Source organism: Pogona vitticeps, chromosome 6, assembly GCF_051106095.1.
Source record: "Pogona vitticeps strain Pit_001003342236 chromosome 6, PviZW2.1, whole genome shotgun sequence".
NCBI lineage: Eukaryota > Metazoa > Chordata > Lepidosauria > Squamata > Agamidae > Pogona > Pogona vitticeps.
The window spans coordinates 115,141,913-115,157,759 of NC_135788.1; the positions used below are offsets into that span (position 1 = coordinate 115,141,913).

Below are 15,847 nucleotides of genomic sequence, written 5' to 3' on the forward strand. Positions count from 1 at the left end.
ATGGCCAACGTCTTGAGCACCTACAAAGTGCCACAGGTATGTGCGTTTCATGTGCGGGCAGAGAGAAAGCCTTTAAGAAGGAGACGATGGGAGACTGTATTTGGCGAGGTGGTTGGTTATGCTTGTATCAGAAAGGGTGCGCCATTTGCAAATGGGAGAGAGAGAAAGAGAGAACTTTGTTGATACTGATCATCAGCTCCCTGTGTGTTTTGACCATAGATTTCACACTGAAAGGGATCTACTCCCCCGTAGAGATGCTGCCAACTCAGCCTTGCTAGGGACTGCTTGGAATCAGCTGCCAAAGGCCCACCTTCTCTATAGCTTTGAGTAATCTTTGAACTGCAGAGCTGGAAGGGACCCGATGGATCCTCAAGTCCAGCCTCTTTCCGGGAAGCACAATGGGGAATAGAACTCCCAACCTCTGACTCCGGAGCCAGAGATCAAAACCACTGAGTAATCCAGCAGTTTTCAAGAAGTCCTTCACATGAGCACTAGAATTCGAGAGTTTCGCTTTTTAGAAGTAAACCAAAGACATGGCTATTTAGGTGGGCTTTCCCTCCAGCTGTATTTTTAATATCTGTATTTTTATATCTTGGATTGTTGTATGTTATTGGTTTTATTGTTTTTAAACTTTGTTATGCCACCCAGAGTAGACTATCCGTCTAGATGGGCAGAGTATAAATTTAATAAAATAAATAAATTAAGTAGAAAATCAATCATGTAGTCTTTCCACCAGCTTGTTTTCAAGCTTCTCTGCAAAAGCATAATGTATTGTGTGTGAGAGAAAAGAGCTTCCATTTATCCACTTTATCCGTCCCCTCCATACTTTTTTACATATCAGTCATGACTACCTAGCTTGGAATTGGCCTTCTTCACTACCACCGCACACTGGGTTGACACTTTGTTCGAGCCGTCCACCAGCTCACCAAAATATCTTTCCTGATCTGTCATGGACAGCTCAGAACCCATTAGCTAAATTTTTGATTTTTTGCCACAATGTGTATTGCTTTACAAGTTCTTATATTGCAAGGCATCTGCCATTTTTCTGCCCATTCTTCCAGTCTGGAGAGATCCTTCTGGAGCTCTTCACAATCCCTCCTGATCTTCACTACCCAGAAAAGTTTTCTGTCATCTGCAAACGTGGCCACCAGCACATGAATGATGACCCAATGATTTGTTATTTCTAGGACACAAATAATTTTTTTATTCCCCTCTTGCTCTAGCTTTCCTACGGCTCTTTTGACCCTGTCTTGAGTGACCAAACCCAGTTCCCCTTTTTCTTCCGGATGATTCCGAATGAAGAACCTCAGTACGATGGGATTGTTGAGCTGCTCAAATATTTTGCGTGGAAGTGGATTGGCCTCCTCCTGTCCAGCGATGGCACTGGGGAAGCATTTCTCCGAACCCTGAGGCCAAGCCTCTTGCAGAACAACATCTGTGTGGCAGTGACTGAATTCCTTCCAATGGTGACAACTCACACTTCGAACAAGACAGTTACTACTCTCCTGAGAAGTCTGTTCTCTGCACTCTGGTTGCACCCACTCAATGTATGGCTCGTCCATGGAGACGGCCAATCTATGGAAGGTTTACGAATAGTTCTAGTTAACTCAGAAATTGTCTGGAATCGGCCAATGGAAAACGTTTGGATCATAACAGCCCAGTGGGATGTCACTACCGTTCTCCCTTGGAATCCATTCACAGCAAAGTCCCTCAATGGCACCTTATCCTTCTCCCTTCACTCCAATGTGGTGCCAGGATTTCAAGATTTTCTTGAGAGTTTGAACCCCTATAAGTCAAATATTGTCTACTTCCAAGTATTCTGGCAAACTGCCTTTACGTGCTCACTTCCAGAGTATGACTTCCCTTTAGTAAGTACCTGCAGTGGGGAACAGAGTCTTGGGAGCCTCTCTCGGTCCGTGTTTGAGCTGGAAATGTCTGGACAGAGCTACAGTATCTACAATGCAGTCTACGCTGTGGCACATGCTCTCCACGCCATGTCCTCACCCACAGCAAAAGAGAGAGCAATGAGGACTAGAGACAGAGAGGGTCGTTTGGCTGGTCAACCTTGGCAGGTAAGTTAGGCTTCCTCCAGGCTGCAGACGAAGTGTAAGGAGCTTCCTTGTGCACAGATAGAGAAATTGTGTATAGTATATCTTGAAGAAATAGTACCAACATGTAAGGAGAATTCCAGGATTAATGCCACAATTTAGTTCCCGATTTCTTCCAGAACCTGGTGAACATCCTCATCTTTTAGTCCAAAAGTTCCACAAATCTGGCCATGTATTCCTTTTGAATAGACGCACTCGTGGGACTTCACATTGATTAATATTAATAGAGTCATGAAAACATTTTTGATGAAGGAAAAGTTGCATTTACTGAAATTCCAGAATGATAATTCCAACCCCTCTCTTGCCATTTGCACTAGAAGCAGCTCTTTCTCTCCCTAAATGTAGCTTCACTTTTTCCTGAGAAACGTCCGCTTCAACAACAGTGCTGGCGATGAAATCTTTTTCAACGACAACGGGGACCTGGAGTTTGGGTACGACGTCAACAACTTGGTGACCTTCCCCAATCGGTCCTTCCGGAGAGTGCGTGTTGGTTGGATCGATCCTCATGGTCCTGATGGAAAGAAGTTCACCCTGAATGGAAGTGCCGTTGTGTGGAATCCCAAGTTCAATCAGGTGTCCATTCCTTTGTGGAAGGCTTCAAGCCAACAGATCCTTCCTGATGTTTAGAAATGAACCCCGTGATTTGTTGGGGTTCAGGCAATGAGGAGGCTGATGGGCTTTGTGGTGATCACAGGATAATAGGACAGCAAAGAGTCTTCTAGCAATAGATAGAAGAAGTCAGCCACACATACAAATGGATGTCTGTCAGCAGTACCCCTGGTGGGTGACTCAGCAAGGAAGCAGAATGAGAAGTCGTGGTCTTCTTCTGACTCTCTGCCCCCAGGAGACTGTCCTTTTATTAACATTACAATGTCACAGGTAGTGACAGCATTACAGATAGTAGACACAGTTCAGATAGGACAATGGTTACATCATGTTATTAGTGTTGGTCTGGAGAAAAGCAATTAATCAAGCCCTCTGATTGGCCTAAGGGAAGGCCTGTATAGCAAGCTCTCTATGATAATGAGAGAGGAATGGTGGCAGCTCCTTCCCTCAGAAGCAGCCACAGGATGCTAGGAGAGTTTTCCCTCACTAGAACACCCATGTGGCTTAGCAACCTTGGGAATGGCACCCCCACATTTCCCCTTTCTCTTTTTTATTAAGCAAAGGAATATATCCCTTAATTTGCTTGAGGATTACATATAAGTCCTTTCTACTAAGGCCAGAAGGCCTAGGTTTGCAACAAACAGTTATTACTGAAAAGAACATTGGAATGCATTGAATAAAACAATAGCAGATTACAAGAAGTGCAAAAATCATAATTGCATACATCAATACAGTGCAAAGCCATCCAAAGTTAGGCAGCCATGACCATAAACTGTCCCACCAAGAAGAAAGAATGTCTTGGCGTATGTTATTGGCAAGTTGTGTCAGCTGAGCAAGCTGATTGTTCACTGCACGGCTATTATCAGATAAAATGAAGCAACAGAGATTATTAAAAGACTCACAACCAATATGATTGCGCAGTAGGAGATAATCCAAGGCCGTACGGTTGTCTAAAATAGCATTACATAGTTCACGTTGTTCATGATTCAGCAGGGAAATAGCAGTGGAAGTGTGGTTAATGGTCTCAGCTAAGGTGCATGCGAGGTTTGCGAGTGTGCGTGCGTTATAGATTGCAAGGCCAGAAATGCCAACAAGTGATGTGGCTAATGAAACATTAGCCACATTAGCTTTGGATAACAGAGTAACTTTATCATTACAGGTACTATGAAGAGATAAGCTTTCCCATCTCACCCGAGGCAAGGAGTTCTGCAAAGCAGGATGTTGCATTAAGTTGATGGCTAATCTACTAAGGCAGCATTCTGTGTCTGACAGATTGGCTGGAATGTAGCTAAATGTATGTTGACCACATGTAAAAACCAGCGGGGGGGGGGGCAGGATGACATGGGCCCAGTTAAATGAAATATTAACTGCATGAGAACAAGTCCATGTGGCTTTTGGTGTTGCAATGCATTTGTCAGAAGAGCAATTAACTATCCTTGCACACTTTGTGTTGTCATTAATAGCGACAATAGGAGTATACAACGAGAAAGCATCAATGGGTACCTTTCTTGTTATGTGTCCCCATTCATGGGAAGCAGAGTACTTAACAAGAGATGCGTTGAACCACTGGCCTAGCTCCGTATGATTGGCAATATCAGATGGTTCCTTACAGACAGGAATTATGCTAAGCAAGTTCCCAGTAAACCATAGATGGCATAAGCTTCTTGCAGGCAGAAGTGAGAAACATTGACTATACAGGCCAAATTTTCCCAGATGTTATATCGAAGATGCACATGCAGGTCGTCTGGAGCTTTTGCAAAACCTACTGGAACAGTTCCAAGAGTGAGGAAGCAGCATAGGAGCATGAAAGAGTTAATGTTTATCTGGGCAATGACAACAGCAAGGAAAGATTCAGGGGTCTCTGGGATGTTCTGACGGTTCAGGTTACACTTTGCATCAGAAAGTTTTTTGGTTGAGTACCCTCAGGTCTGGTCAGGCACTTCTGACATGCAGCCATCTGATTTAGAGTTAGGGTTAGGGTTATCACTGGGTGAAAATCTGAAATGGAGTTTTTCAGGTTGCAAGATCAGGTCATCCTTTCCATGGTAGGACATCACACACCAAGCTGATCCACCAGGGCCTGTGAAAGTAAGCAGAGCTGCAGCAGCTGGGCTGCAACTCAAAGTTAGAAAAGGGAAAAAAAATTCTTTAAAGGAATGTCAGGGGGCTGCTCATAAATCTCCAGCAGCCGTTCCATAGGATCCTGTGTTGATAATAATGTTTCCTCATTTGCAGAGACATATAAATGAATCAATGCTATTGAATGTTGAGGGAAAGAATGGAATCTGGGTCCTGTGTTGTTTATTGGAGCAATAAGAAGAAATGTAGAGGAGTATGGTTGTTCACCTGGAAGGAATATTCATTAGGATTGCATCTGGTTGTGGAATAGCTTGGAAAGGAAAAAAAGTCTGGTGTGTCCCTCTAGTGCAACCTTGGGCCTCCAGACGTTCTTGGACTAAACCTCCCAGAAGCCTTCACCACCACCTCTGCTGGCCAGGATTTCTGGGAGTTGAAGTCCAAGAACATCTGGAGGCCCAAGGTTGGGGATCACGGCTGTAATGGACAGAGAAATTAATGTCAGGTGTAGCAAAATCAGGAGGGAGGAGATAAAGGACAGAGTCTGCGCAAGAATCTTGCTTTGAGGTTATTTTTAGCAGTTGGATATGAGCATCCATGGTTAAAAGAAACTTTGAGAAGGGTTGCCAAGATCAGAGAAGGCTGAAGGTACAAGTCAGGTTTGAAATGCGATAAACAGTGGCTCTTCAAAGCCATGAATTGTCTGGTACAATGGCATTCTTTTGGCAGAACGCCTGGAATTACTGATAAGGGGTCTGAAGAAAGTCTGGGCATTGCGCCAGTACAGACCTTGAGGCTGATAGCCACAGAGGCAAAAAAAATGAATGAAGATTTTCATGGAGTGTTTCATCCTGCATTGAATGCGTGTATGGGATGTGTGATAGGTCCCATCATGCTGAGGTACTCAGGAAACTGATGCCCCTGGCATGTAGCAAACAGGGGTTGTAATTCATGCTTTAGGTAAGGGCTCATGAATGCAGGAACCCAAGGCAAATTGCCAAGCCATGCAAGGTGTGATGGAATCTGTAGTTCTGGTAAAAACATGGAACATGTAGTGTCCATGATGTCATTTGCCAAAGTGAAAGTTTTAGGTGTTGTTTACAAGTCCTCTGGAGGCATGCAGAAACCTGTTTGTTGAAAGAAAGTATTGAGAGGTGTCGGGAATGAAGCAGAGAGAAAAAATTCAGGGTTTTCCAGACAGATTTGTTCTGTGGTCATATTCACATAACCAGCAGATGTGCAAAGGTGTAGAACACCAGCATATGTTTGAAAAAAAGAGGCAATGTTGTACACAGGGAGTGTAAAATCAGATTTTTCCCTGTCTTGTGATGCCATTGGTGAGGCAATAAGCCAGTCTTTGAGACAATTGTGTGGAAGGAAGTCTGAATTAGACCAAACCACATGTTGAACCATATTTTGAAGCATCCTTAGTTAGAATGCAGTTGGCAACTTTCTGAATGTTAAGTACTGGCTGCGTAGGAGAAACCTCAAGCCAGTCTGCTTTGTGCATGAAATTTGCATCATGTGCCAAATCTTAAGCTGTGTTTTCAAGAACTGCTTTGAAGTTCTGATTAGGATGAGGGGATATACTGTCAACCTCATTAATTGTAGCCTCAACAAAAGTAGTTGTTACTTTTAGAAATTTACTGGAAGTCTCATGATTTTTTTTCTCTTTCAGTAGAAACTTGTTGTTTAAGGAAGATACCAGGTGTCTTATCTTTTGAGATGTTGGGAGGGGGAGCAAAATAATGTGTGGGAACTCAAATTGAGTGTGTGTGGGGGTAATAGGAACTGTATTAGCATCTGCGTCAGAAGGTAGAAAAGGGGGGAGAAAGCCGTGGGTTGTGGGGGGGCTTACACTGGCTGTTATGGGAAGCAAAAAAGAGGGGGAGAAAGGTGGGTAGGGTTGGGGGGGGAATGAGAGAGGCTGTAGAAGCCTGAGGGAGAAAAAGGGAGGGCTCAGATGAGGGGGTAATTGAAGCTGAGCCAATTTTAGATGCGTAGCTTGGAGAAGTTTGATTACAGAAGCCATTTTTAGAGGAAAAATTACTTCTATAATGAGGTTTTTTTTCAGGTAGCTGGGCAGTGGGGTTTTCAGGGTGAAGAATTTTTGGACAATTTAACAGAAAGGTTTTGAGTTCCTTTTCTTGAGGAAGAAGAGAATTTTCAAGCTGTGAGATGGCATACACACATTTAAAATATCATTTGACACCACATTAGGGTGTTTGTGAAGTTCAGTTCCAATAAAATGCCACATGGACAGATTTAAGGAGCCTTTCTCTGGGTAAAACGGACAGAGAGAACTTATCTCTGTCAATAAATTTTTCCAGTAGTTGTTCAGATTGGTCATTAAAAAGCTTTTTCCTTTGCAAGAGATAAATTAACTCTTGTTTAATTTTCTCTTGACATGGAGATAAGGAGGGTGAGAGAAAATTCCCCATGTCTTTAGCCAGAAAGTATGTTTAGACAGATAGATTGATGTGTTCTTGTTTTGACAGAAAAGACTCACCCCTGTGATCCCTTAGGATGATTTAGACATCTTAGACCTGGCCGGTCGATGAGGTGAGCTGTGGGATTGCGTGCTGGTGATGTTAGTCTTTGTTTCCTTGAAATTTTCTTCCTTGGAAGCTCCTGTCCTTGGAAGCTTCTGTTGTCAGAAGGCTAGAGGCAGTTCCTTAAGCCTTCCTCGGGAGCCTGTTTTATGTGCCTGAATTAAACTTGCAATGTCTTTTTCCTTGCCCCAAGATTGGGCACCAATTGTTGGGGTTCAGGCAATGGGGAGGCTGATGGGCTTTGTGGTGATCACCAGATAATAAGATAGCAAAGAGTCTCCTAGCAATAGATAGAAGAAGTCAGCCACACACACAAATGGATGTCTGTCAGCAGTACCCCTGGTGGGCGACTCAGCAAGGAAGCAGAATGAGAAGTCGTGGTCTTCTTCTGACTCTCTGGCCCCAGGAGACTGTCCTTTTATTAACAACCTTGGGAATGGTACCCTGACAATGATTTGAGCATTACCACACTGGGTTTGAGAAGAAGAGGTTGTATTGAGATCTCATATATGAAGGGATAGATGTCCAGAGTTCTTGGCCATGAGGACAGCTCATCCGTAGGGGCTCCAAAACATATTTTAAGGGGCTTGGAAAGGCAATAAGGGGCAATGGAAATGAGGGATGAAAACCTGGGGAAAATCAGAATTGGTTTCCATTTGAAAGACGTGTGCTCCTAGGTCTTTAGTGGAACTTCTTTAGGGGATTTGGACAAGCATTGGTCAAATTCGGTTTAAGTAACGTTCCTGATTTGATAAGGGAGAGAGACTTGATGGGCTAATAGGTCCATTCCAATGCCGTTATTCTATGTACTCTGACACACAGAGACATGGCCTCACAAATCTCTCCTTCTTCCCCCATCTCTTTCTCTTTGAAAATCAGTTAAAACCTCCATGTTCCACTCTCTAGTTGTTTATGTGGATGAAGGAGTTCATTTTCAGTGGCCTTTGACTGTATGTGTCACAACAGGCTTAGCGTTCTCCCACTGCCTACGGACTCGCTCCTCATTTTTTCCATTTTCCTTCTCTCCCTGCCGGTGTATTACAAGGAAAGGCCAGAGTCTGCTGCCCCTGTTATCTGTTGGTCGAAGTAGGAAGTTCTGGCTCTTTCAGAATTCAAATTTCCCTTTCTTTTCGTGTTTGTCCCATTGTCCTTGTTGCCTTTCATGATCAGGGAGATCATTTCCTTCCTGGTCATGCACACCTGAAAAAGAACTTGGCCGTCTGAAATGTAAGCACCTTGCAATAACGTGAACTCGAGGAAATGACCCTATTTCCCTTAACCTCCCCTTTTTCCTTTTGGATGTCCTTATAGACAATTCCTCGTGCCGCCTGTGTGGAGAGCTGCCAGCCCGGTTACAGCAAGATTGTCCAGCAGGGGGAGCCAGTCTGTTGTTACCAATGTGCTCGGTGCCCGGAAGGCAGAATTTCCATCCATGTTGGTAATTGGAAAAAGGGGCAGCTTCAATGAGGACAGAGTGAGACGGGGTCCCTGCTTTTTAATATTGGTCACATACCAACCCTTTTTCACTAAGATGGTTACAAGGAGGGATGTCCAGAGATCTATGGCTTACCCTGTGCCCCAGTAAAGGAGTCCAGTCAGGGGTCCTTCTGGATGACATGCCAAGTCAAATCCTTGTCTGGTTCTGTATATTTCCATTTCGGTGGGTATTTTTAAAAAATGGGAGGGCGGCTTTGGATTGGGATTCAAGAACGCTACACAGCTCATTAATGTTATGGACGGGGAAGTCGGGAGGGTTTTATTCATCTCTGCTGGAACCAATTTCCTTTGGAGGTGGTGAGCATCAGAACACTAGAAGCATTTTGGGGGAAACAAGACAACCAATGGTCAGGTATACTTTGGTTTGGATCCCTGCATTGAGCAGGGTTTTGGACTCATTGGCCTTCTAGGTCTCTTCCCACTTAATTCTTCTAGGATTCTATGCCCTTCTACTACCTGGCATGGCTGCTTCCCGGAAGGTTAGTAACTGGAAATGCTTCCTGTGAGCCTCTTCTCCCAACATCTCCGAGCTCCTTGGTGCTTCAGGGAGAACAAAGCAAGCAGGTGGAGAAGGAAGGGAATAAAGTATATGTTGGAATGCAAATCCAAAAGAAAGAAACTTTCCAGTTCACCTTTTGAAGAGAACCTTTGTTTCAAAGTGTCTTTTGTTTTATTTCTGGATTTTAGATGCACATCAATGTGAGAAGTGCTACGAAGATCGGTATCCAAACCAGGGCCAGGATCATTGCCTCCTGAAAAGTGTGGCTTACTTGTCCTACAGAGAACCTTTGGGAGCAACTTTGGGGTGTTGTGCCTTTTTGTTATCTGGACTGACCGTTCTGGTGATGGGGGTCTTCCTTCACTCCCGGCACACTCCCCTTGTCAAGGCCAACAACTTGAAGCTCACCTGTGTCCTGCTGTCCTCTCTCTTCCTGGGCTTCCTCTGCCCCTTCCTCTTCATTGGATTGCCTGGGAAGATCTCCTGCCTCCTGAGGCAAACCACGTTTGGCATCATCTTCACTGTGGCTGTTTCTTGTGTTTTGGCTAAAACCGTCACGGTGGTTCTGGCCTTCATGGCCACCAAACCTGGAAGCAGGGCCAGGATGTGGGTGGGAAATAGGTTGGGAATGTCCCTGGTGGCTCTCGGTTCACTTTTTCAAACTGGCATCTGCATCGTGTGGCTGGCAACCTCACCCCCTTTCCCAGAATTTGACAGGAACTCTCAAGTGGATCAGATCATCGTGCAGTGCAATGAAGGCTCAGACAGGATGTTCTACCTTGTCTTGGGTTACATGGTCCTTCTGGCCTTCACCAGCTTCATCGTGGCTTTCTTTGCCAGAAGGTTGCCCGATAGCTTCAATGAAGCCAAGCTGCTCACCTTCAGCATGTTGGTGTTTTGCAGTGTGTGGGGCTCCTTTGTGCCCACTTACTTGAGCACCAAAGGGAAATACATGGTGGCCGTGGAGATCTTCTCCATCTTGGCTTCCAACCTTGGTCTACTGGGCTGTATCTTCTTCCCAAAATGCTACATTATAATCTTGAGACCGGACCTGAACACCAGAGAGCAATTAGTAAGAAAAAAGTAAGGCTGAGAGTGATTTATTTGGGTTCTTTAGTTCCTTGACCTATTTCTTTTTCATACATTCCTACAGTAGTTATTAAATAAAAGATACAAAGATTGAGACTGCGTAGGAGTTAGGGATGTCCCTCCGCCTCCAGCAGAGGGGCATCCCTAGAGATGAAAAGAGAAAGGAATCAGATATTAATTGGAGGGAAGGCTTGGCTGAACATCCATGTTTTAAATTGATTTTTAAAAATACCCAGCGAAGGGGCTGCAGGAATCTCTGGAGGCAGATTGTTCCAAAGGCAAGGAGCTACCACCGAGAAGGCCAGGTTTCTTGTTTTTTCCTTCCGGGCCTCCTTTGGTGTCAAGCTCCTCAGCCTCACCTCCTGACTCGCTCGAGTGATACGGGTAGATCTTGGTGGGAGTAGGTGTTCCCCAAGGTATTGAGGCCCTAAACCGTTTAGGGCTTTATACGTAAGCATTAGGACTTTGAAGTCAATGCAGAACCGAATGGGCAGCCAGTGCAATGCAGCCAGAATAGGAGAAATATGATGGTATTTTCTTGCTCCACCAAGGAGTCTGGCCAACGCATTCTGCACCACTTGGAGTTTCCGCATCAATCTCAAAGGTAGCCCCACGTAGAGCGCATTAGAGTGGTCTAATCTTGAGATTACAAGAGCATGCACCAAGGTAGTGAGCGCCTCCACATCGAGATAGGGTCGCAGCTGGGCTATCCGCCAAAGATGGAAAAAGGCGGTACGGACCACCGACGCCACCTGAGTCTCCATGGTGAGCGCTGGGTCCAGATGGGTCCCCAAGCTGTGGACCCCACTCTTTGCGGCAAGGGTCACCCCCCAAATGAGAGAGAATCACCCAAACCACCAAAAGTGGGGGCACCCACCCTCAGGACCTCCATCTTTCCGGGTTTGTCCTCAGCCCATTTTCCAGCATCCATTGCAGTACAGTTGCCAGGCAGCGCTGGAGGGACAGAACGGCATCACCTGCGGTTGGTGAAAAGGAGATGTAGAGCTGGGTGTCATCAGCATATTGATGACACGATGCCCCACATCTCCTGATGATCCCACCCAGCGGCCTCATATAGATATTAAACAGCATTGGGGAGATAATTGAGCCCTGCGGAACCCCACAATTGATGGTCCACGGGGCTGATAACCTCTCCCCAAGCTGTACTCTGAGGACGGTCCCCGAGGAAGGATCAGAGCCATCCAAGCTCAAGGCCACCAATTCCCAACCCAGAGAGTCTCCCCAGGAAGATACCGTGGTTGATGGTATTGAAGGCTGCCGAGATGTCAAGAAGGACCAACAGAGATATTTTACCCCTGTCAGCCTCCCTCAGCAGGTCATCATGCAGGATGACCAATGCCGTTTCTGTACCACAGCGAGGCTTGAAGTCCAACTGGAACAGATCCAGGGCATGTGTTGCATCCAAAAGAGCCTGAAGCTGATCAGCCACCACCATCTCATCCACTTTGCTGATGAAAGAAACTTTGGCGACGGGCCTATAATTGCCAATTTCATCTGCCGCCAAATTAAGTTTCTTCGTTATGGGCCTAATGAGTGTCTCCTTGATGGCATGAGGAACCCTGCCCTCAAGGAAAGACCCATTAATTATTGCTGTGGCCTATTTGGTTGTTATCGGCCTGGCTGCTTTGATTAGCCAGGCTGGGCAAGCGTCAAGGGAGGAGGTGGTGGGCATGACAGTAATCAAGTGCTTTGTCCACATTATCTGGCATCACAGGCTGAAAAAGATCTAGAGTCACCGGGCAAGACGGAGTGCTGGACATCTCTGCTCGACTCACTCTATTTAAAGAAGGAGAGAGCTCCTGGCGGATGGCCTCCACTTTATATTTTAAAAATGCTGCAAATTGGTCCGGTGAAAGACTAGGGGGAGGCCCATCACTCAAACCAATTCCGGATAGATCGCACACTATACGGAACAGATCCGCCTGCTGATTTTAAGCTTCGCTTATCCAGTTAGCGAAGTATGCATGACTAGCAACCTTTACCTTAGTCAGGTAAAGGTTAGTTGCGACCCTGACAGCTATCCAATTATAATCCGTCGGGTTCTTCCTCCACTTGCGCTCTAGCCTTCTCCTAAGCTGCTTCATCGCTCGAAGGTCGCGGTTAAACAAGGTAGCAGGCTGAGCTCTGCAATGGAGAGGGCGTTAAGGCACGATCACGTCTGTAACCCTGGTGGCGGTGGTAAACCAGCCATCAACCAGAGTCTCGACACGAGCACCAACTAGGTCAGCCATAACTCCTCTCATGGCATCCTGGAATCCTACAGCATCCAGTAGCCTTCGACGGTGGACCATAGAAATAGGTCCCTGCTCCCTGCAAGGGGGGAGAGCCACTGAGAGGTTACATTTTATTAGATGGTGATCTGACCATGATAAGGGGACTGACATGATGTCAGTCACCACCAGACCACACTCACTCCAATTGGTGGAGGGCTGTTGGGTAGGGCCGTTGACATGTTGGGACATGTTCAAGGAAGCCATGGTTTCCAAGAACTCCTGGCCCAGAAGTCTCTGCCTCCACGTGAATGTTGAAATCACCCAAAAACAGCAGCTTCGGGGATCTCAGCAACGCTGTGGAGACAAAGTCCACCAGCTCCAGTAGGGAAATGGCTGGTTCGCGGGCAGTGCGGTAACACAGCAAGATCCCAATACCATCCCTGGCCCCAATCGACATGTGGAGGGCCTCTAGACCCGATTTTACCACCAAGGAGCGCCTAGGAACTTCCAAGACCTTTTTATATACAATGGTTACTCCCCCTGCCCCTCCAGTCTACCCTGGTGCTGGACAGCATAACCGGGTGAACAGGCAAGTGTTGGGGGGGGGACCCCCCTCTCTGCCAATCCATGTTTTGGTTATGCATGCCAGGTCTGCATCCTCCTCCAGATGAGATCGTAAATCTCCTGGGACTTAGTGGATACAGACCTGGCATTCAACAGCACCAGTTTTAGAGTGGAAGACTGGCTGGTCTACTACCTTGATGCTGACGGTTGATCACAGTCCCAGAACAATGAACAGGTTTCAAGCATCTATAGCATGAGACAACATATAAGCCTGGACTGTCTGAATTCAGTAAATATTATTGGATCTTATGCTCAACATGATGAGTCACTCTGTTTATTGAGCTTGGTTGGTTGCCCGAGACCCCCTTTGTCAAAACCCCCCGGTTTCTTCTCATTTGCAATGGGAGACCCATGAACCAGCATGCATTGGATCTCAAAAGGGTGTGATCCTTAGCTTTTGGATGGTATTTCATTCTCTCTATGCTGGAACTGATAGTAGGATCCCAAATCATAGCAACAAGTTTCCTCTGGTTTTCCCTGGCTGACCAGGGCCTTGGGGTTCAGGAAATCCTCTGCCCTACAATTATCCCAACCATTATGTTTGACACCTGCTTCCTTTGCAAAATTTACAGACCCCCTGGGCCCCTTAGCAGAAGTGAGCACAACAAGTTGTTCTCCTACCCTGCTAATATATAGTCTTGTCTCCCTCTTCCTGTGAGTAAACCCTGTGGAAGTTTACCGCCCGTGGGCTCCACTTCAAGGCAATGCTTGGCTTGAAGAAATAGGGAATGTGTAGTTGATTCAGGGCGAATCATTTTTTCATGAAGCTTGATGAATAGAGCAAAGCAAGCTTGATTGAGCTTTTACGTTGAAGTCTACATTTCAAACCTCTCTTTTGTCTTTGTTGTGTTGTTTCTTGTGCTGTCTAAGGAAGGCATTGAACTCACAAGATTAGAAATTGTCAGGTGACAATGCAGGTTGGCTTTTCCAACTGGGGCCATTTTTTGCTGGCTTTCAGGTTAGTCTTCTTCTTCTTCCTCTTCCGCCTCCTCATCTTTCCTCATACTTCTAACAAGATTTTGAACACCCTCAGATATAGGAGAGAGCCAGATGTTCCATATACTCTCCCTCGTTCTAGAGAAGATGTTCTCATTGGAGAAACTGTGTCTGTTTTCTTTCCTGAAATGCCTTCACCCCAGTTTAAGGTTCGTCCAGAAACCTCACCAAGAGGAGTGTAAGTACCTCTTTATTGTTTGAAGGGACTGTACTGGATCTGTCGTGGTGTAAAAGCACTCTGCTTATATTATCTGGCTTTAGTCTGAGTGCTATTTCACCAACCCATGGGCTTTTTAAAAGCTGTTACTTAAAAGAATCAAAAGAATTGCAAAGACTGGCTGGTTGATTCAATTTGGACCAAGAAAGAATGGCACACAAGCAAGTGGCTAAGGGCTCCCAGAGGACTTTCCCTCTTTTCCTCCCATTGTGCACCCCCCATAGTCTTCTTCATGAAGCAGCCCAAACATACTATCCATTGAAAGAGCCTCCCTCTACACCCCCACCCCAGCTCTCTGACCTTTTTTCAATACTGTTTTAAGCAGCCCAGGTTTGTTCCACTGTCTTACACTACCCACAAAAAGCAGTGGAGTCTCCTAAGGGCTAGAAACTTGTCCCCCAAGCTTAATTAAAAACTGGGAAATCCGAGCTGCTAATAGTGTAACAGGGAATAGAAGGCATATCTAAAATCTGGACCAACCCATTCAACTAGCCCATATTGTATCTGAAAGTTTACATTGCTTTCCGGATATTTTTCATATGATGGCATAGTCCACATTTCTTCAGAGGGGCACATTCACAGAAAGATGTCTTGGACGGGTGCCGTGGACTCTTACCAACAGAAATTTAGTGTCCCCCAGAACACTTTTAATTAGGTGTGAATTTACCCCAGATGCGATACTGGGTGTTGTTGGTCATTTTGCAGAATGTTTGTGATCAACCACGAGAGTGATCAAAGGAGAGTGAATGGGTTTGAGATCAGTGAAATGACCTAAGGGTTCCTCATGTTTGTTGTGACAAACCAAGTATCTTGTCCAGTTCCACAAGAGGGACAAATGAAACATTCACCCAATAAATTAAGATGGAGACAGACGCCCCAATTGGTTTTGCTTGGAAGATCATCAATGTTATAGCAGTTCATTTTCTTTCTTTCTCTGATGTCACGATGTAAGACCCTGTGAAACTCTCATTCCAGCATCATCCCTAAAAACTACCAGCACGTCCTGGCCTTTCTGTTTGCCATTCATGAGATCAACAAGGACAACAAGCTGTTGCCAAATACCACACTGGGATCTGCTGTGGCTGGTGATTTTTTCAGTGCATGGAGAGCTTGTAAGGCCACCCTCAAACTGCTTTTCAAATCACGAGGGAATTCGTTGAACTACTGCTGTGAGAAGGGGCCAAGGCTACTGGCCGTCATTGGTGCCTTAACCTCCCCCAGCTCCATCCAGATGGCCAACATCTTAAGCACCTACAAAGTGCCACAGGTATGTCGTTTCATGTGCTGGCAGAGAGAAAGCCTTTAAGAAGGAGATAATGGGAGATTGTACTTGGAGAGGTGGTTGGTTA

General features: G+C 45.6%; 2 protein-coding genes across 3 annotated transcripts in view; both read left to right on the forward strand.

Moving 5' to 3' along the window:
- On the forward strand, nt 1–13,541 carry LOC144583064 (vomeronasal type-2 receptor 26-like). The gene is made up of 5 exons (XM_078378783.1): nt 1–36; nt 1,224–1,466; nt 2,454–2,681; nt 8,654–8,780; nt 9,527–13,541. The coding sequence occupies exons 1-5, from the start codon at nt 1–3 to the stop codon at nt 10,423–10,425; spliced, it is 1,533 nt and encodes a 510-aa protein (XP_078234909.1). The 3' UTR covers nt 10,426–13,541.
- LOC110071377 (vomeronasal type-2 receptor 26-like) overlaps nt 10,515–15,847 on the forward strand; it is a 21,829-nt gene continuing 16,496 nt past the window's right edge. Inside the window, exon 1 of one of the 2 annotated variants that reach the window (XM_072976968.2) lies at nt 10,515–15,765. In XM_072976968.2, coding sequence (XP_072833069.2) covers nt 15,730–15,765 — 36 coding nt within the window. In that variant the 5' untranslated portion in view covers nt 10,515–15,729. The remainder of the gene's footprint in view (nt 15,766–15,847) is intronic. The other variant, XM_072976970.2, reaches the window with a different exon arrangement.